Below are 22,752 nucleotides of genomic sequence, written 5' to 3'. Positions count from 1 at the left end.
AAGGTTATTACCACTTCTATTAACACTTTTTGTTAAAATTATAATATGCTGGTGAGGCTAAGGATGATTTACAAATCTCTTCTTTCAGTATTTACTGCAAAAAGAATAATTAAAAAAAACACAGTAATAAAATGTAACATGCAAACTTTTATTCCTTACAAACAGTTCTGAATTAAAGAAAGTGCACATCTTAATTCTAAACAAGTGTTCTATAAATTTGCCCAAAGCCAAAATACTAATTAAAATAGACGTTTCATCTCAATCTTATGCACTTATCAACTTTCTAATATAAAATACTTTTATACAAGAAATATTACATGAAACAATTATAATAAATTAGGTTGCCCCATTTTGCCCAACAGATATTTCAGTATATAAAGAGGCAGTCTTTTCCTTCACCTTTTTTTTAAAGTTTACTTTGAGAGTTTATCTTAAAGTTTATCTGAGAGAAAGAGCACATGCGCATGCACAAGCGGAGCAGGGGCAGAGAGAGGGAAAGAATTCCAGGCAGACTCCGCACCATCTGCCTTGAGCCCGATGCAGGGCTCAAACTCACGACCTGTGAGATCATGACCTGAGCCGAAATCAAGAGTTGAGGTACTCAACCAACCGGGCCACCAGGTGCCCTCCCCACCCACATTTATTTTAGGTTTATTTATTTCCTTCATTTGTTTTTCTTAGGCTAGTATTAGAAGGCTAACGTGTAGGTAATGGCATTTTTAAGTTTTATTATGGAAATTCTGAAACACATATACAGAAAACAAGTCCCAGTAAACCCACACATCCTTATCATGCAGCCTCAATCATCACTTTATCCATACTGTTTCCTCTACATTCTCCCCTTCCCCACCCAAGTGCTTTAAATCAAATCCCAGATATATCATAGCACCTACAGGTACTTTAGTACATATTCCTAAAAGATAAGCTTTAAAAAAAAAAACAACACCACATTTTTAACATAACCAACAAAATGAGCAATAGTGCCTTAAAGCTACCCAATATCCAGTCCACAATTTTTGTGATTGCTTCAAAAACATATTTTTGAAGATTTTACTTAAGTAATCTCTACATCCAACATGGGGCTTGAACTTACAATCCTGAGATCAAGAGTTGCATGCTCTACCAACTGAGCTAGCCAGGTGCCCCTCAAAAATGTATTTTTACAGTTTTTTTATTTTTATTTTTTTTATTTTTAATTTTTTTGTTTATGTATTTTTGAGAGAGAAACAGACAGGGCACGAGTTGGGGAGGGGCAGAGAGGAAAACACAGAATCTGAAGCAGACTCCAGGCTCTAAGCTGTCAGCACAGAGCCCAACGCAGAGCTCAAACCCATGAATCACCAGACCATGATGTGAGCCTATTCAGACACTTAACCCACTCAGCCACCCAGGTGCCCCTACGGATCTAAACAGGTTCACAGATTGCACTGAATTGACTTTTTTTTTTTTTAATTTTTATTTTAGAGATACAGAGAGAGCACAAGCAGGGAGATGGACAAAGAGAGAGAATCTCAAGCAGGCTCCACACTCAGTGCAGAGCCTGATGCAAGGGCTCAATCCCAGGACCCTGGGATCACGACCTGAGCCGAAATCAGAGTCAGACGCTCAACCAACTGAGCCACCCAGGTGCCCTAATTGGATTGCATTTCTAAATCTCTCTTAATTTTAAAAAGAAAAACTCCTTCTCTTTATTTTCATGTTATCTGTATTCAAAATGGTATGATGTGTCAAGTAGAATTCCCTACATTCTGGGTTAATCTGATTGCACTCTTGTAGGGTCATTTAACATGTTCATCTATTCTCCAATTTCTCCTGTGAACTGTTAGATTTAGAGCAGTGTTGTCTAACAGAAATTTCTGCAGTGATAAAGATGATGTATATCTGTGCTGTCCAATATGGTAGCCTTTAGCCACATGTGGCTACTGAGTACTTAAAATGTGGCTAGTGTAGTGTGACTGAGGAACTGAGAAAGGCCTCTTAAAGGCACATGAATCAGGGCACCTGGATGGCTCAGGCGGTTAAGCATCCATCCGACTCTTGATTTCTGCTAGGGTCATGATTGCATGGTTCAGGAGTTTGAGGCCCACATTGGGCTCTGCGCTGACAGCACGTGGCCTGCTTGGGACTCTCTCTCTCTCTCTCTCTCTCTCTCTCTCTTTCTCCACCTCTCTGCCCCTTCCCCACTCACATTCTCTCTCTCTCTCAAAATAAATAAATAAAATTTTTAAAAAACAACATGAATCAGCTAAGGGTAGAACCAGTTTTACCCTTTTGCTGCCAGAATACGAATGTGATAGCTAGAACTTCTCTAGAATTATTTGACAAGGATATCTCCCAGTGAATGGAAAGAACACACCAAGGATGGCAGTACAGAAAGAGAGAAAGAGCATGGGTCCCTGAAGACTTTGTGGAGCAGCAGAAGGTCTGCATGGCTGACCTCTGGACTTATTTAACAAGTGAAAGATATTTAGGGTTTTTGGTCACATGCTGCCAAACTTAATCCTTACTGGTACAACTTCTCTACCAGGTTCTCCTATACATAATCAATGTGCACTCCTACTGACTCAATCTACCAGGCCTTAGTCCTTCCTACAGCTAATGCCTTTGTTCAGGTCCACATTCTAGACTAATGTCTGGATTGTGGCGTATACATTCCTAACTGGTCTCCTAACTATATAGTCTTGCCACCTCTAAGCTACCTTCCGTGACAGGTGATGTTGGTAAAATACTAATGTCATCATTCCATTCTGTAAAAATTCGAAAATGTCTTTCCCCGTTGTACCATGACCTTATGAATAGGACATTCCTATTTTTCAAATCTCCTCTCCCCTCTCTAGGTCATATCTGAAATTTCCTGAAAGCACCAGAGGCTTTCATTCTCTCCCCTACTCTGCACCAGCTATTCCCTCTAACTGGAAAATTCCTTCTAAAGTCAAGTGAAAAGTCAACTTCTTTACTTGCCTGCTCCAGTTCCTTGGTGCCCCACCCCTAGGAATCTTCTGTTTTAATGAAAGCATTTATCATCATAATATACTGTAATTGTTTATTTACACGGGCTGTTGCTTCCAGACTCCAGTCACTCCTCCAGGGCAGGATTAAAGCCTAGTCACTTGTATACTCGTCTCCCACAGAGCTCTGACATCATACCATATTACATTTTCACTAAATGTTTCAATAAGTGAGTCATTGATCAGTTGCTGTTTTTCCTCCTGGCTTCTACTTCTCTCGTCAACATTCCTATCGCAGGTCACTTTTACAGTCAGTGCATGTTTATTATCCCTAGTACCTGATTCTTGCTTCTTAGGTTTCATATCTTCTTCCGATAAATTAACTGGCAAACTCAGTACTCAGAGAGAACATTACACAAACACAGGGCAGTACCAGGTTCTTATGTACAGGGTACCGTGTTAGATACTGTGCGAAAGGTAAAGCTAAAGAAAACTTACAGGTTTAAAATCCAAGAAAAAGATAAGATATGTACACAAAGAACTATAACGAAAGGCTGTAACAACTGCCATCTTAACACAAGTACGAGCAAATTGTAGGACAGTCTGGAAAAGCCAAAAGCTCATTCCAGGCCAAGGGTCACAGAAACTTCATGGAGGAGGTGCCTTTTGAACTGAAATTCAGAAGACAAATAGGATTCCACTACATAAATAAGGAAGATCTAGGACCCAAAGATGAAAAGGCATGCGGCATGTTCCGGGCACTGGAAGTAGTCCAGCTCGGCTGAAAAGTAATGTAAAATGGGGTTCAAAAGATAAGGTAGTAGCGGATTTTGGAGAACTCTGAAAGGCAGACTCATGAATCCAAATTTTATTCCTTGTTTTTTATTCAAGGAAAAAAAATGCAGTTCCTCCATCCCACTCCTTAATATGACCTTCCGTCTCTGCCTCTGTCCCTTCTAAGTGAACTTACTGGCCTCTTCTACCCTGGACATGCTCCCCCTCCCAACTATCTACAGACTATAGCTACTGAAGTCAAAGAACTGTAAGAACCCCTCTGCACATCTGCACATTTCCCTGAGGGATGAAGACAGATTCTGCAACTTTTTAAAATTTCCTCTCTCATTTCAGTGTTAACAAAGATCAGAAACAAATCAACAAAAACTTTGAAGGAAACATCACAACAAGAAGAGTTCACAGCCAGGATAAAAACATCATCTTCCCCTTTAATCACTCCTTTGTGCCTAGTGAAACCATAATTCATGCAACACACAATAAAATACTCTGACACACTGCATACCAGAACCTCCCTGCAATAATGTGGCTAAATATGTGGGCAGGAGGGCAATGTTTAGTCTTATCTCCTGACTTTAACCTTGGTGTCACTTTTTTAATCTCATTAGATTATTTCCTAAAAACAAAGAGCATATTAGTGCTCACCTGGTAATCTCCTGCTGCAGCTGTGAAACTGAAGGCACGTAAAACACCACTCCAAAATAGACGGTAGGTTCCAGTGCATATTTATCCAGCTGCTTCTTGAGAGGCTTTTCCAAATCTACCCAACGGCGCTGATTTTGCTTGTTGTGGTACCAGAGACTGAAGTAAGTGATCTGGAAAGAGGGAAAGTCATTGAAGGAGGCAGAAACGTACAAGAGAATTTCTATCTTTTTTTAAAATTATTTTTAATATTTTTTATTTATTTTTGAGAGAGAGAGACAGACAGAGCACAAGCCGGGGAGAGGCAGAGAGGGAGACACAGAATCCGAAGCAGCTCCAGGCTCTGAGCTGTCAGCACCACTAACATCGGGCTCGAACCCGTGAACCACAAGATCATGATCTGAGCTAAAGTCAGACACTGAACTGAGCCACCCAGGCTCCCTCTGTTCTCCTAATTGCTCTCATCCATGACCTGGGACCAAGTGAGAACAGACTCCTATGGCTTCCCTTCTCAAAAAGGGACACCAGAGCAAAACCTGAAGAAAAGAACACCTCTTATAGGTATATATATAGACACATGCAGGAAATAAAGGTGAAAAGTCAACTACCCTCGCAGACTATTTCTTGAACTATGCACAGAAAAATGCATTCATGGCCTAGACATCAGAATGTAGCAGGTGCTACACAATTTTACAGAGTTTTTAACAAAAAAAACTCATGTGCTGAAAAAAATGTTTAGGTTTAAAATTATCAAAATACTAAATTTATCATAATATTTTACAAGTATAATGGGTTATATCTAGAAGAATTCTGACTACATAGTGTTAGTCCAACTTTTCACCACTCTGGAATTTGGCTTCTATAAATAATTTATATAAATATTGTAAATTCTAGAAATATAGATGCAATTGCAACTTTTATTTGCCCCCTAAAGTTTATTAGATACAAATTTAAAGCAATTGTAATGCTCTGGAGGTAAACTGTCTCTCTCTCTCTCTTTCACTCACTCACACACACGCACACACACAAGTGCGCGTGCACATAAAGCTATACCTAAACCAATAAGACAACTTAAGTATATTGCTTGAAGGTTTAAAAAAATGCCCAGATATTAGCATTTAAATCTCACTTGCTTGTGCAATGAAACTGTTCAGGGAAATCAATACCAGCTATGGGCTTGGCCAACCTGAGAGGTTATTAATCCATGTAGGCGTTGAAATGACAGCCTTGGGCCACTACTAACGTTTACCTTAAAATCAGTTTACAGATCAAGGCAACTGGAAAAATTCCCTGCTTTGTTCTAGGATCTAGAGCAACATGTAGAACAGAACTTTCTATGATGATGTAAATGTTCTATCTCCAATATAGCAGCCACTAGCTGCATGTGAGCTGTGGGGCACCTGGAATGTGGTTAGTGCACCAAGAAACTAAATTTTTAATGTTATTTAATTTTAACTGACTTAAACAGCTGCCAGCATCCAGTGGCACTGTATTGGCAAATACAGCTTTAAAGCAACAATAAAACGAGAAATAATACCACCAGCCTATTTCTTTAACTTGCAATAACCAGTTCAAATTAAAAAAATGAATTTTTAATTTACAGGGAAAAAGAAGAACTATACAAACATGCCCTTGATATTCATTTTATCTTACAATTTGTTACAAGGGAAGGATGTATACCTTTAAAATGAATCTATTAATCAAGTAAACTCAACAAAAGTGAGGAATGTGTCCATTTCCCCTTTATAACAAAACAGCTAGAATAGTGCAGGAATTCAATATATTTTGTTGAAAAGAAGGCTCTCTTGCTTCTTTGTTGCCACCCAAGCCATCATATATGAATGAAATGTCTTGAACATTTACTATGTGCCAGGTTCTGTCCCAAGAACTATAATAATATCATATATTGAATCACCACCACTATCTTATGAAGTAGATAATTGTGTGTGTGTGTGTGTGTGTGTGTGTGTGTGTGTGTGTGTGTGTGAAACTGTAAAGCCAGTGTTTGTCCAGGTATCTGTGGATCACTTCTACCAGAATTACCTGGAGAGCTTCTTGAGCTATTAAACTCCCAGTAATTCCTGTGCCTTGATCAAGTGTGAAAACCACTGTATGAGACCACACTGCCCCTCCAGCATTATGCAGGAGATAATGTATGAACAACCTATCCTTGAAAAGCTGCATAGAAATCACAGTTTTGAAAATCCAAACACACTTTAATATAGAAGCAAGTCTGAGTCTTATTGTGAATTATTTTCTGAAGTTATAATTATGTTTATAAAATGAATTACATGTTGTCTTTAAGGACAGAATATCACATTTATAGAAAACAGTATTATTCCTTATTTCTTTTGAACTGCAACAAACAGAAAAGAAAAATCTCATTTAACAGAAAGAAATTGATGCTTAAAATCTGAAGTCCCGGGTCTAATTTCTAACACTCACTTGCTAACTGGGAAGTGGAAAAGTCAATCAGACCAATTCCGTTTTCTCAAATGTAAAAGAAGGTAATAATAAGTGTAATACCTCCTTCACACCTCCATCATGGGGACTGAGTGCAAAACTTAAATCAATGCATTTTGCCACTAGAAAACTACTATATTTTTAAAAGATTATTTAATAAGGGCGCCTGGGTGGCTCAGCAGGTTAAGCATCCAACTCTTGATTTAGGCTCAGGTCAAGATCTCAGGGTTCCTGAGTTCAAGCCCCACATCAGACTCTGCTGACAGTGGGGAGCCTGCTTGGGATTCTTTGTCCCTCCCTCTCTGCCCCTCCCCCGCTCATGTGCTAGTGTCCCTTCTCTCCCTCAAAACAAATAAACTTTAAAAAAAAAAAAAGATTATTTTGTTTCACCCACTTTGCTAAACACCAGTAAAATCAATTATATACCCCCTCCCAAAATAATTTTCTAATTTTTTACACTTACATGGACCGATTACAACACATTTTGTTAAATGTATTTACGTTTTATGTTTTATCCTTTTTTTTTTTAATGTTTATTTATTTTTGAGAGAGACAGAGAGACAGAGCATGACCAGGAGAGGGGCAGAGAGAGAGGGAGACACAGAATCCGAAGCAGGCTCCAGGCTCTGAGCTGTTAGCACAGAGCCCCATGCGAGGCTCAAACCCAGGAACCGTGAGATCATGACCTGAGCCAAAGTTGGACACCTAACTGAGTCACCCAGGCACCCCCGTTTTATGTTTTTATCTTAGAACTGGACTGAATGTACCATGTTTGGTCTGTAAAACATACAACTGCTATGCACTTAATTCCACAAATACTTATTTTTTGCCATAAACCAGAAAGCTGGGCACCCTTTAGGATCTAAAACTATTTGGGTCATAACAGTATATCACTTTTAACCCAAATTAAAAGGACTTAAAAATACTTGTTGTATATATTACTTTTCCCTTTAAATATAGTTGGACTTGAATGCTCCAAACACAAATATTTAAATAGTTATAAAACTATAGGCTTACTATTAGGGGCACCTAGCTGGCTCAGTTGGTAGAGCATGCAACTCTTGATCTAGGAATCATAAATTCAAGCCCCACGTTCGGCATGGAGCCTACTTAAAAAAAAAAACAAAAAACAAAAAACAACACAATAGGTTTATATAATTTGTGGTTGTACCTTCTGTGAACTTATGATATAATTAAAAGAAAAAACACGAATAATCTGCTAGCATTCTAAAAAAGGTACATTCTAAAAGAAATAAACTAATTCTTAAAATGTGCTGTTTATTTTAGCAATTCATTTATTACTCATGCCATATAGATAGAAAATCAAATAAGAGAAATACACTTATAAAATTGCACCATTATTAGTTTTTTATATATCTTATAAAGGAGAAGCAAGGAGTTTAATTGTGCAAACAGCTGAAAATAATAGATATAGCAAATTACTTGCTGATTAGCTATTATATTTGTAGGAGAGTCTAAGATTTTGGACACTTGAACATTAACTGATTATATGCTTTCATACTTGCCCCTGTGTTCAAGTTCTACCTTATGAAGTAGTTAAGCCTAGCCAAATTCAAATTTATATCTTGTTAAATACTTCCAAGGAGGCATTGTATTTCAAAATTGCAGCTAGAAGTGTTTACATACATGTGGGTAACTAAAATCTCCTAACACCATAATCTTTAGATTCAATGCTTCCTTAGAATTTATACACATACATAATGAAATAACAACATCTGACCGCATAGGATTTTATAAATATAAATAGGTTTTTTCTCTAAGATGGATAGGTAGAGTTTGAACAACAAAATGTTGTAGTTCAATTCTTATCAGGTAGAGAATTTTCTGTGTAAGTCCATTTTGGAGGCTTTGTCTTAGATAATAATCTCGAGCATTTGGATAATTAGCTTTCCAAAATAATTCAAAATCCACCCAAAACACAAAGTGTGGTGGAGGGGAAGGATCAAAGAAGAGAAGAGAACACTCCTTACCTCATCTATAGGCCAGCATTATCCTGATACCCAAGCCAAAGACAGCATCAGAAAACTACAGACCAATAGCTTTTATAAATACAGATGCAAAAATCTTCAACAAAATACTAGTGAACTGAATCCAACAGCATATTAAAGGAATCATACCCCATGACCAACTAAGTGGGATTTATCCCAGAAATGCAAGAGTAGTTCAACATACAAAAAAAATCAATGTAACATATTATTAACGTGAAAGGAAAATACATAATCATCTAAAGTGACACAGAAAAAGTATTGGACAAAATTCAACACCCTCTCCCAGTAAAAATACTAAGAAAACTAAGAATACAAAAGAACTTCTCAACATCAAAAGCTTTTATGAAGAACCCACAGCTAACATATTCAACAGTGAAAGACTGAAAGCTTGCCCCCTAAGATCGGGCAGGAACAAAATACATACGCCCATGTTCACCACTGCTATCCAACACTGCACTGGAAATTCTAGCCAGAGCTATTAGGTAAGAAAATGAAATAAAGGCATCCAAAACAGGTAGAAGGAAAAATATCTCTGTGTAAACAAGACATGATCCTATACATTTTTTAAAAATCCCCAAAGTGCCCCTACAAAAAAGAAAAAATTCACCAGAGCTAATAAACTCAGCAAAGTTCTAAGTATAAGATCAATATGCACAGATCAGTATGGATTCTAACACATCAGGAATGGAAACTTCAAAAGGGAATTAAAATACAATTTCATTTATAATAGCATCCAAAAGAATAAAAAATTCAGAAATAAACTTAACCAAGGAGGTGGAAAAACTTGTATTCTGAACAAAGAAAACACTGCTGAAATAAATCATTACTATTTTTCTTTTTTTAAATAGGCTCTGTGCCTAACGTGGGGCCTGAACTCACGACCCTGAGGCCAAGAGTTGCGTACTCTACGGACTGAGCCACCCAGGCACCCCTTTTAAAGATTTTATTTTATTTTTTATTTATTTTTGAAAGAGACAGAGACAGAGACAGAGAGACAGAGCATGAGTGGGGGAGGGGCAGAGAGCGAGGGAGACACAGAATCTGCAGCAGGTTCCAGATTTGAGCTGTGAGCACAGAGCCTGAAGCAGGACTTGAACTCACGAACCATGAGATCATGACCTGAGCTGAAGTCAAACGCTTAACCGACAAAGCCACTCAGGTGCCCTAAAGATCTTATATTTAAGTAATCTCTACTCCCAATGTGGGGCTCAAATTCATAACCGTGAGATCAAGAGTTGCATGCTCGGGGCGCCTGGGTGGCTCAGTCGGTTAAGCGGCCGACTTCGGCTCAGGTCATGATCTCGCGGTCCGTGAGTTCGAGCCCCGCGTCGGGCTCTGTGCTGACAGCTCAGAGCCTGGAGCCTGTTTCAGATTCTGTGTCTCCCTCTCTCTGACCCTCCCCCGTTCATTCTCTGTCTCTCTCTGTCTCAAAAATAAATAAACATTAAAAAAAAAAAAAAAGAGTTGCATGCTCTACTGACTGAGCCAGCCAGGCACCCCTTCACTGCTGAAAGAAATTAAATGAAAAGACATCCTGTGTTCATAGATTGGAACACTAAATATTGTAAGATGGCAAGATTACCAAAAGTGATCTACAGATTCAAATGTAATCCCTATCAAAATTTCAATAGCCTTTTTTCACAGAGAAAGCCAATTCTCGAGTTCATATGGAATTACAAAGGGACTCAAAGAGCCAAAATGATCATGAAAAAGAACAAAGGAGGACTTTCACTTTCTGATTTTAAAACTTACTACAAAAGCTACCTTAATCAAAATAGTGAGGTACTAGTATAAGAGAGAGATATAGATAAATGTTATAAAATTGAGTCCAGAAATAAACCCGTGCATCCATGGTCAACTGGTTTTCAACAAGTAACAAGACCATTCAGTGGAGAAAGAACAGTCTCTTCAACAAATAGTTCTAAGACAACTGAAGATCAACAGGCAAAAGAATGAAATTAGACCCCTCCTATTTCACACAATATATAAAAATTTCTCAAACTGAATCAACAAACTAAATGTAAGAAATTCTTTAGAATTTCTTTAGAAGAAAACAGAGGTAAATCTTCATGACTTTGAATTTGGAAATGGATTCTTAGGTATGACACAAAAAGCATGAACAACAAAGGAAAAAAGATAAATTTGACTTTATCAAAATTTAAAACTGTGTACATCAAAGGACCAAATCAATAAAGGAAAAAGACAACTATAGAATAGAAGAAAACAGGGGCGCCTGGGTGGCTCAGTTGGCTAAGCGTCCGGCTTCGGCTCAGGTCATGATCTCACGGTTCATGGGTTTGGAGTCCCCCATCAGGGTCTGTGCTGACAGCTGGGAGCCTAGAGCCTGCTTCAGACTCTGTGTCTCCCTCTCTCTCTGCCCCTCACCCACTCATGCTCTGTCTCTCTCTCTCTCCTAAAAATAAATAAACATTAAAAATAAAAAGAATAGAAGAAAATATGTGCAAATCATGTATCTGATAAGGGTCTAGTATCTGAATATATGAACAACTGTTACACAACATTAAAAAGACAGACAACTTGATTAAAAAATAGGCAAAGGACTTGAAGACACTTCTCTAAAGAACATATACAAATGGCCAATAAGCACATGCAAAGATGCTCAACATTATTAGTTATTGGAGAAATGCAAGTCATAACTGCAATAAGATACTACTTCACACCCATTAGGCTGGCTATAATTTTAAAAATAAAAAATAAAAAGCACTGGTGAGAATGTGGAGAAATTGGAACCCTCAGACATTGCGAGTGGGAATGTAAGATGGCTCAGTCACTATGGAAAAGTTTGGCAATTCCTCAAAAGTTAAACATACAATCATCATATGACCCAGCAATCCCACTCCTAGATATATACCCAAATGAAAACAGGTACATGTATATTCATACCAGCAATATTTGCAATAGCCAAAAGGTAGAAACAATCCAACCATCCATCAGTAGATGAAAGCACAGACAAACTGTGGAACAGACACACAATGGAATATTACTCAGCCATAAAAAATGAAGTAGATGCATACTACAATATGAATGAACCTCAAAAACAGGTTAAGTGAATGAAGTCAGGCATAAAAGGTCCCATATTGTATGATTCCATTTATTTATTTATTTTTAAAGATGTAGCCTTATTTTCTGTTTTTTAAAGTAAACTCTACTCCCAACATGGGGCTTGAACTCACAACCTCAAGAATCACATGCTCTACCAACTGAGCCAGCCAGGCACCCCATTGTAGGATTCCACTTAAATGAAATATCCAGAATAGATCCACGGTGACAGAAAATAAACTGGTGGTTGGTGGAGAGGGAGGGAATTAACTGCTTAGTAAGTACAGCATTTCCTTCTAGGGTTATGAAAATGTTTTGGAACTAGATACAGGTGCTGTTGTGAATATACTAAATGTCACCAAATTGCTTACTTTAAGGCGGTTAATTTTTTGTTAGGTGAATTTCATTTCAAAAAAGTTTTTTTTTTTTAAATTAGAAATACTCATAATTAAAATCAAGTACAGAATTTTTTTTTAATGTTTTACTTATTTTTGAGAGAGAGATGGGGAGGGAGGAAAGCGGGCAGAGAGAGAGGAGGATAGAGGATCCAAAGCAGGCTCTGCACTGAGAGCAGCAAGTCCAATGCAGGGCTTGAACTCACGAACTGTGAGATCATGACCTGAGCCAAAGTTGGACACTCAACTAACTGAGCCACCCAGGCACCCCTTAAGTACAGAATTAAAAAATTCTACTTTTCAAATGTTTATCAAGTTCATTTCATTTGAAAAAGTCTAAGGAAAAAAAGAGCCAGAAATAGATGAATCTAGCCATGAGTTAATATTTTCTATTTCCCAATACATATACTTAGATCAAGATTTTGTACAGTTGGACAATACTCAGAAATCTCAACTACTAGAACATAAGTGAATAACATAGAATAGGCAAAAATGTGTTTGTGTAATGAAAAATATATGTCGAAGTCACAATTTTAAAGTCTATGTCCCAACAAAAAAGAAATTTCTTCTGTCTCTTTTATGGACTTTTTTTTTCACTTTTTTAAAAGTTTATTTAAGTAATCTCTACACCCAATGTGGGTGCTTAAACTCACAACCCTGAGATTAAGAGTAGCACACTCCTCGTCTGAGCTAGTCAGGCACCCCTGAACTTTTTCTCCTTATTTCATGAATATTTTTAATGAGTTAAGTGAATTGGTTATCCAATTCAAACTAGGTTAAAAGATGACAAATTAAAGGGAAAACAGCTTGGGGCGCCTGGGTGGCTCAGTCAGTTAAATGTCAGACCACGGATTTCAGCTCAGGTCATGATCTCACGGTTTGTGAGACTGAGCCCTGTGTCGGGCTCTGTGCCAACAGTGCAGAGCCTGCTTGGGATTCTCTCTCTCTCCCTCCCTCCCTCCCTCTCTGTCCCTTTCCCACTCACATTCTTTCTCTCAAAATAAACAAACAAACAAAAAGGAAAAAGGAAAGGCTTATTAAATAGCATGTTAGAAGCAGCAGGAAATGATGGGTAATACTTTTTCCAGCAAGAGAGAACACATATATACCAAGAAAAAACCCTTTAAAAAGAAGCTATAAAGAATTACAAAAACACTGTAGTCTAGAGTTATTTATCAAAGGAACAAATAACTCTTAAACGTTAGTCATATATTTAACCACAACGACTGGTGTTCGTTTGTTTAAGACGAATAGAGAAGTTTATAAATCCTTCCAGAGACTGGCATTAAAAATAGTTGTTTGGACAAAAGAATAAATTTTGGTTATTAGACAAAGTTATGAAGACTACTTCATTTCCCAAAGTGATTAGAAACATAACTTATTGTATATACAACTTCACATTACTTTAGCCAATTTAATTGCTGTTTCATTACTTCACTTGTAGGTTCAATCACATTTCTCAAAGCCATGAAAGAGATTTCAACTTTTGCCATTTTGGTACCTGCTGTAATTTTGAGGTTTTCTCTAGGGGGCCATGTGTGAAATTCTGATAGTGATCACTAGCTCGGGGTAGTCTAAAGAGGACTAGACTGAAGTCACAAGGCTCCACCTCTGAGTCCTGACTCCGCCACTCATCAGCTCCGGACTAAGTCACTTCCTCACAGAATCTGTTTCTTCATAGGGAAAATAACATGTACCCTGCCTTCTTCACAGAGTTGTGGTGAACTTTGTTATCACTGTGCTGATAAAACTTAAAAGCACTCTTGTTATATTCGCTCTGAGTATGTAAACTTGGCAGATAGGATCTCTTCAGGTGTGCCTGAGAACATAGAATGAAACTTACTTGAATCAAGCATCCTTCTTCCTTGAAAATATGGCCAAATTTCTTCCTTTATTTAAAGTTAGGATACACTAGAACCTTATTTAGAAAGAAAGAAATATAAAAACCTTGGTACAGACAGGCCCCATGTGCCCTAAATTTAAACTGTTACTACCAGTCATTTCTTGGTCTAGATTTTCCCAGAATCATGTGTCTTTTCTTTTTTTCTCCCCCATGTGTCTTCTTTTGAGTCCAAATCTTCTGGGTTATGCATGTCCTATCTTATTTATAGGCTTGGTTAATTGTAATAAAAATTTCCTTACAACCTGGCCTTTAATTATTGGCTTTTGATTCCTGCCTCCCACTGCTCCTTATCTAACTTCCCAGTACCTTTCCCGATAAGAAACTACCTCCATGTGGATTCTCTTTCTCCGAGGCTCTGTCTACTCTCACTGGTGACGCAGCAAGCTGACCTGACCTGTGGGAAACTCATTCCAGTAAATAAGCCTCTAAACCACCGAATCTTCTGGCATCCTCTAGATCAATGCTCGATTAGCACCAAATACATTTTTGTGACACTTCTCCCACTGTCAGACATTTTTACACTTTCTTTCCTATTTTGTTCTGAACACGTCAGTAGTTTTCATAAAGTTATTTGATAATTTCTCCATAGCTGTTTAGAATTTTTCACAGCTCCTCCACTAAAATGGTACAGATAATTGTGCCTGCTATGTAAACTACATTAAAAACAAAAGTTACACTTACAAAACTTTGCCTTTTCAGACACAATATGGCTGACTTCCTTTAAATGAACTAAGGTGATTTGCTAATTAAGCTTTTTGTTCAGAGGAAAAGATAGTTTACGAATTTTTGAGCTAGGGGAGCACCTGGGTGGCTCAGTTGGTTAGGCATCCAGTTCCTGATTTCAGCTCAGGTCATGATCTCATGGTTCAGGGATTCTCTCTCTCCCTCTCTCTGCCCGTTCTCTTCGGTCTCTCTTTCTCAAAATAAAGAAATAAAACTCAAAAAAAAACCCAACTTTTTTTGAGCTTGGGTGAAAAGTGTCCCCCAAATCACAGTCATCTAAAGAGACAGAGCTATTATAAGCAGGTCCACATCTTGTCAGAATGTAAACCCTTTCCTAATCCCCAAGTCATTTCTTGTCTAATTATTTCAAGAGTCTTTTAGTTGTACTATTTTTAAAACAGAGCAAAGGGACACAAGATTTAGCTGGAGGGTTTTTTAAGCCACTGATGCACTGAGTTTGATAAAAGTTAATCCCATATAAAATTGCAACTATAATTTTATCCTGATGCTTTTCTTAGACGAGGCAGAAGTCAGAAGACTTTTCATCAGGAAAGTGATGAGAGGAGATCGCTCTCTAGATAAAGCCTATCCGAGGCAGAGATCATCTAACAAGGGTAGTTAACAGGTATTAACCTAATTCAAGCGTGGAGCTTACCTCTCCACTGAGTGTGCCATAAATAATGAAGCATTGTATCTCTTCCTTTTGACAGATAGTACGGTAGTCACAGTACCTCAAGCACACAGTGTTTTTTCCCTTGTTGATTTAATTTTGATCCATTTTCTTCTGTCCTTGGTCAAATAATATATTATCTATTTTATAATCAAGGTGATAACACACAGTATCACTATACTCTATCTAGCACACATGAGGACTAAGAAAACAGCATTCAAAAGTATACTTTGATCTTCTAATTACACTCACATTTCTATTAAACTGAAGTCCAAGTAACTGAACTCCTCAAATGGCCAGATTTTTGTTGCTGTTGTTGTAGCATTTAACTTTTAGGAAAAGAGTCAAATGATCAGTCAATTTAAGGGATATACTGAAAGAAAGTCCAAGGCATGAATTGGGATCACTATTTATACAGATGACTGCTGATAACTTTTCTTTTAAAGAAAAAAAAAATTTTTAATGTTTATTTTTGAGAAAGAGTGTGAGCGGGGGAGGTGCAGAAAGAGAGAGAGAGAGAGAAAGAGAGAGAGACAGATAGACAGATAGATAGACAGACAGACACAGAATCCAAAGCAGGGTCCAGGCTCTGAGCTGTCAGCACAAACCCTGACACAGGGCTCAAACCCAAGAACTGTGAAATCATGACCTGAGTCAAAGTTGGACGCTTTCCGGACTGAGCCCCCCAGGAGACCCTGATAAGTTTTCTGTTTACTATCCTGGACAATAAGATGCTATGAAGAATACAATGATCCCCAAACACAGTAAGATCATTCTTCAAAAAATACTGTCCGACTTCGGCTCAGGTCATGATCTCCTGGTTTGTGAGTTCGAGCCCCACGTGGGGCTCTCTGCTGACAGCTCAGAGCCTGGAGCCTGCTTCTGATTCTGTGTCCCCCTCTCCCTCTGCCCTTCCCCCACTCGCACTCTGTCTCTCTCTGCCTTTCAAAAATAAAGAAACGTAATAAAAAAAAGTTTCTTTGAAAAGAAAGACTCTGTGTCAAACACTGTGGTGGGAACAAAAGAATATAATTCCTGCCCTCATGTAGCTTACGTTCCGGTAGGGGGAGAAAGACAAGCAAAATATAGGGAGGCCAGATACTGATAAGAGCTATGGAGAAAGATACTCAATTATAAGATTAAAACAATTATCAACATGTCTTTAGAGTAAACTAAGATTAAATAGGAATTTTTAATATACACAAAATTTTACTACCCAAGAATGACAGAAATAACTGAGATGTCACTGTACACAGTTTCAACAGAGGCAAAGCTGGTGTGCTCTATTTTATACTAGTACATAAAAGGTCATTTTGTTTAGAACCCACATAACTGAGGGTGAACCAGAGCCTATCATTCCTCAATTATTTTAGTTAACCAGTTTGTTTTGTTATATTACAGGACTATTTCTTGTATCTCATTCCAACAAATGAACTAGATCAATTTTCTCTTTCTAAATTTGGGATTTCTGAGGCATATTAACTTAATTCACAAATGCCTATGTTTTAGGGCAATTGATAAATACTAGCTCTTCTCTTTTTATTGACAAGGGGGTTAAAAGACTAACTTGGCTCAGATTCTAGTGTGTGTGTGTGTGTGTGTGTGTGTGTGTGTGTGTGTATGTATATGTATGTATATGTATAAATTAATTCCCAGGGAAAAATGTTTTTAATATTTTCCTGAACTCCTCTTAATTATTTCTTCTATCTTGCCACAGACAGCGAGTAGTGCCAGCAGTATTTTTAGAAGTTATAACAGTGCAACATAAAAGCGAAAAGAACAGAAATGAGCATATTTATGAAGAGCTGTTTGTTTTTCTGACACTCATTTTTGTCAGATTGAAATTATAATTGTTTCCTGTTACCTAGATATGGTTGTGATGTGGGGAGAGGGGAGCCATGGAGAGATAAAAGGAATTAACTTTTAGAACTACAAATGAATATGGGCCTAAATATATTTTAACAAAGAATTGAGTTAATGTTAATTTCTATTACCTGAAAGAATGTTATCCAAGTATTTTCCACTGCCTTAAAAAAAAAAAAAACACACAACAGTTCCACTGTTCTTAAATTAATATTACCATGAAAGATCTGAAGATTATAAAATCAAGAAAATTGCTTTTGTGGTTAAAATCCTGAACAGACACACATGAAGAAACTCCAACTTCTGTTATTAAAAGCTATACTTGTAGGGTGCCTGGATGGCTCAAACGGTTAAGCCTCGGGCTTTGGCTCAGGTCACGATCTCATGGTTCGTGAGTTCAAGCCCCGCACTAAGCTCTCTGCTATCAGCATGGAGTCCACTTCGGATCCTTTGTCTCCCTTTCTCTCTGCCCCTCCCCAACTCGTGCTAGCTCACTCTCTCTCTCAAAAATCAAAATAAACATTAAAAAAAATACTTAAATAGGGGCGCCTGGGTGGCTCAGTCGATTGAGCGACCGACTTCAGCTCAGGTCACGATCTCACAGTTTGTGAGTTCCAGCCCCGTGTGGGGCTCTGTGCTGACAGCTCAGAGCCTGGAGCCTGCTTCGGATTCTGTGTCTCCCTCTCTCTCTGCCCCTCGCCCGCTCATGCTCTGTCTCTCTCTGTCTCAGAAATAAATACACATTAAAAAAAAATACTTAATGGGGCCTGGGTGACTCAGTCGGTTAAGCATCCGATTTCAGCTCAGGTCATGATCTCCCAGTTTGTGAGTTCAAGTCCCACACTGGGCCCTGTGCTGACAGCCCAGAGCCTGGAGCCTGCTTCAGATTCTGTGTCTCCCTCTCTCTCTGCCCTTCCCCTGCTCATGCTCTGTCTCTCTCTGTCTCAAAAACAAAACAAACTTAAATAAAAAGCTATGCTTGTTTTCATTAATCAAAGTTTAAAAATCATGATTTCATCATACATGAAATAATTGTTTTCTCCACATATTTTATGAGGTGGTTTTCTAACTACAATACTTCTTCCATATACACAAATGCTCCAAGAAAAGAGCAAAACTGTTTCCTTTTTTAATATGGAAAAGTGATTTTCCCCTTCTTGATTAATAAGGTTCCCCTTAACAGAGGCCACACTTAAGGGTTTAACAGATTTCCTTTTAAACTCTGTTCCTTATTGAAAACCAAGGCACAAAGGGTACCTAAGTAAAGGTGCATAACTCAGAAATATACACTCAATATTTTTAAATTAAGTACCATAATGCCAGTTACATTTTATTCTATATAGTACTATTTTGGGGTGCCTGCGTGGCTCAGCTGGTTAAGTGTCTGACTTTGGCTCAGGTCATGATCTCATGGTTCATGAGTTTGAACCCCGAGCCCCACATAGGCTCCGTGCTGACATGTCAGTGCACAGCCTGCTTGGGATTCTCTCTCTCCCTCCTTCTCTGCTTCTCCCACACTTGAGCGCATGCACATGTGGGTTCTCTCGCTCGCTCTCTCAAAAATAAATAAACTTAAAAACAACAACAACAGGGGCGCCTGGGTGGCTCGGTCGGTTAAGCGTCCGACTTCGGCTCAGGTCACGATCTCGCGGTCCGTGAGTTCGAGCCCCGCGTCGGGCTCTGTGCTGACAGCTCAGAGCCTGGAGCCTGTTTCAGATTCTGTGTCTCCCTCTCTCTCTGCCCCTCCCCTGTTCATGCTCTGTCTCTCTCTGTCTCAAAAATAAATAAACGTTAAAAAAATTAAAAAAAAAACAAAAAAACAAAACAAAACAACAACAACAACAAGTAAAATGTAGTAACAATTTCCAGTGGCCCTGTCTTCATGCTCACAATTTGCAAACAGCAGAATGAAAACACTTTGGTAGTGTGAAATGCTGTAACAGGTGGAAATACACCTAACATGCACAGTAGCTAAATTGCAGTGATTCAGCTTCATCAGGAAAGGCAGCAAGCACTTCTATGGGCTCACTGGCTCTACATTTCCTTTGTATGCAGATTTGGACTCTAGGAGCCCCCAAGTTCAACCAACAGCAGTGCAACCAGATATTGCTTTGGAAAATCACTCAGCAGAGAATTCTCCTGGGGGAATTTCATCAGCCTGACACTTCCAACTCTGCCAGGGGATGGGCTCACGAAAGGCTCCCTGTCGAACAGCTCTGCCCTCAGTGTTTCGGGCACTCCCAGTGGTGTCTTGCTGGCCTAATTATGACTTGTGTTCCTTCTCAGAATTATCTTTCTGGGCCTGATGTAACTTCAAAAACATATTTTAAGCAAAATAATAAATTGTAGTAATTAAAATAAGTGATAATAAATATCTCAAGAGTACTTAAAACAATCTCCATCAGATCTGGGAGGCTGCACTGTGCCGAGCTGTCCTTAGGGGCATGAACTCCATGGCAGGACATCTGTCACTTGCTCAAAGTTACAGACTGGGGAGAGAGCTGCCCACCAAAGAGGAGCCAGAAGAACTACTCTGGTTGTGGTTTCTGCCCTGGATCCATGAGCAAGTCACTGAACACCTGTGTTACCCATCTGTGAAATGGAGAGGAGCAGAATAGTGCCTCACTCATAGAACTGCTGAGGATCAAAATAAGCAAAAACATTCAAAGCACTCAGAGGAGTGGCTCAAGCATGATAAGTGCTCAAGTCATATTAGCTCCTATTATCACAGTTTTTAAGTCCTCTGGAACAGTATAAAATTTCATACTGCATCTTTAGTATATAGGAAATTCTATACTTGACTATTTCCTTCACTAACAGGACTTTGTCTTTGGCAACTTTTCCTTCTCTTTCTCTCCTTTTAAAATAAGTTATGGTAAAATATCAACACTTGAATTGCTTCTCTTTAGGAAAATGACAAAGGCTCAATAGAAAAGTAGTGTGGTGTGGTGTGGTGTGGAGGGGAAAACAGTAAACCGAGAGCAAAGACCTGAATATCAGTTGGGGGCTGTCACTGCTAGTTGCCCCAGCCAGAGGCTAAGACTGGAATAGTCTACAGCAAATTCTGCACTCTAGCAGTGGGTGACATATAAGTATTGTATAACTTTAGATACAGTCTTCATTACTGAACATGCTTCATTTTTACGTTATCATACTGTAATAAAGAACTTATGTGTTCTTTTCCTTAAGTTGCCATTCAAACTAGATTTGACTTCAAAATAGGTGCCAGTAATGAAAATAAAGTCAAATATGTACTGTCTAAATATTATCTGTAAGTGCAAAATACAGGTAAATGAGAACTAAGGTTATTTTCTAGTTTATTCACACCAAACTCTGGAAGAGAAAGGATATTATAATGGCTACCTTAATTCTCAGTAGGGTAGCTCTGAACTTAATTGGCTGATGGTAACACCTCAAGTCCTAGTTCTCCAATCCATTTTCTCCTCAATAAATTATTTCAACCAATGTGATTTTAAATGATGAAAAGGAAAATGGATGAAAAGGAAAAAGAAAAAGGAAAATGGAAGTGGCTAACTCTACACCAAAAATCAGAGTTGCCAGTTAAAAAGTATCCTGCATCAGGACCTTGGTCTGGACACTGGCCATCTTTGGTCCACTCTATCACTGAGATGGTGGGAGAAGGAAGAAAGTCAATCACACTTAGGGATAAATCATACATATGTAAAGCATCTAGTACAGTGCTTGGCCTCTAGTCAGTACCCAGTAAATAGCTATCATTCTTACTATCATGTGTTGCCATACCACACATGAAAGAAATAAAATCCTGAGAAGTTGGTTTTCTTGGGTTACATGGGTAGTGACCCAAGGGATTTAAACCCAAGTTCCTTTGGCACCAAAACTCTACCTTGTTGCCTGTAGAACCCTACTTTGCCACCTGCGGGTGAAACTAATGGTACAAAGTTCAATCCGCCAGAAATTCACCTGACATCGAAATTAATTTGTCAAGTCAAAGTCTGAGCAATATACGTAACTGTAACACAACTGAACGAAGGCAAATTGTGTTTATATTCGCAAAGAAAATGAACTGCGGCCAGCCAGCATGAAATTACTTGTACACTTTCTTAGCCTGCTCAGTTAAAGCTCATTCAAAATAACGTAATTACTCTGTCCTATTTACAAACCTGAACACTGCATACATTTTAGTCATCTCATTTGGGCAATCTACTACATAAGGGTGCAGAAACCCTGCATGGAAAAGTTAGTTCTAATACATGTTGCTACTTCTCATAAAGGATTTGTGACACGCATAGTTTCTTCTGGTGAAATTAGCATCATAAGCTAATTCTTGAGAATTTAGGTTGCCTCTGGATATCCTGTCAGTTCACTAGCAAATAAATAAAGTGACATTTATTCATGAACTAACTGTTTGGAGAGCCAAACAGGAAAGTATTTGCTAAACCAGCATATGGTTAAGAAAGTAACATAAGCTAAGGTCTTGTTAATAGAAAAAACCCCCACAGTGTTTCAGGTGGGGTGAGTTTCTGATACAAAAAATGAAGTATGGGCTTAACAACTGGCCAGTGAATTTGGTTAATACATAAATAGAAGTATGAGCCATCCACTCATTCGCTGAAAACTTGTCCCACCTATGGTTTGGGTGGGCATAAAGGTGCTATCTGGTAAGGAAGACTGCTGATGGGGGTCTACCATCAGAGCAAGGAAGGAATTCCCACTCACAATTCCTCCTTTTCCTCTATGAAAGGAGCTTTTCCCTGAAGAGTAAGATGTCCATGGGATGCCTGGCTGGCTCAGTCGTAAAGCATGTGACTCTTGATCTCCAGGTTGTGAGTTCGAGCACCACAATAGGTATAAAGGCTACCTAAAAATAAAATCTTTAGAGAGGATAGCTGGCTTAGTGGTTGGAGTGTGCAACTCTTTTTTTTAATGTTCATTTTATTTTTGGGAGGGAAACAGAGAGACAGAGACAGAGGGCGAGGAGGGGAGGGGCAGAGAGGGAGACAAAGAATCTGAAGCATGCTTCCAGGCTCTGAGCTGTCAGTACAGAGATTGACGCAGGGCTTGAACTCACAAACCGTGAGATCATGATCTGAGCCGAAGTTGGATACTTAACAGACTGAGCCACCCAGGGGCCCCTGGAGTGTGTGACTCCTGATTGCAGGGTTATAGATTCGAGCCCCACGGTATGGAGATTTACAATCTTTAAAAAAATAAAATAAAATGGAGCACCTGGGTGGCTCAGTCGGTTGGGCAACTGACTCTTGATTTCGGCTCAGGTCATGATCTCACGGTTTGTGGGATTGAG

The 22,752-nt window shown here is 38.7% G+C and overlaps 1 protein-coding gene across 3 annotated transcripts in view; it reads right to left on the bottom strand.

Moving 5' to 3' along the window:
• The window catches only part of PTPN21 (protein tyrosine phosphatase non-receptor type 21), an 86,904-nt gene that overhangs the window by 49,965 nt on the left and 14,187 nt on the right, over window positions 1–22,752 (bottom strand). For all 3 annotated transcript variants that reach the window (XR_007453628.1, XM_049612366.1, XM_049612367.1), the window contains exon 3: window positions 4,386–4,555. Coding sequence is in view for 2 of the 3 variants with exons in the window: in XM_049612366.1 (XP_049468323.1) it covers window positions 4,386–4,555 (170 nt within the window). In the remaining variant the exon portion in view is untranslated. The remainder of the gene's footprint in view (window positions 1–4,385; window positions 4,556–22,752) is intronic.

The sequence above is a fragment of the Panthera uncia genome (assembly GCF_023721935.1).
Source record: "Panthera uncia isolate 11264 chromosome B3 unlocalized genomic scaffold, Puncia_PCG_1.0 HiC_scaffold_1, whole genome shotgun sequence".
NCBI lineage: Eukaryota > Metazoa > Chordata > Mammalia > Carnivora > Felidae > Panthera > Panthera uncia.
This window is presented reverse-complemented; position numbering and strand designations above follow the sequence as displayed.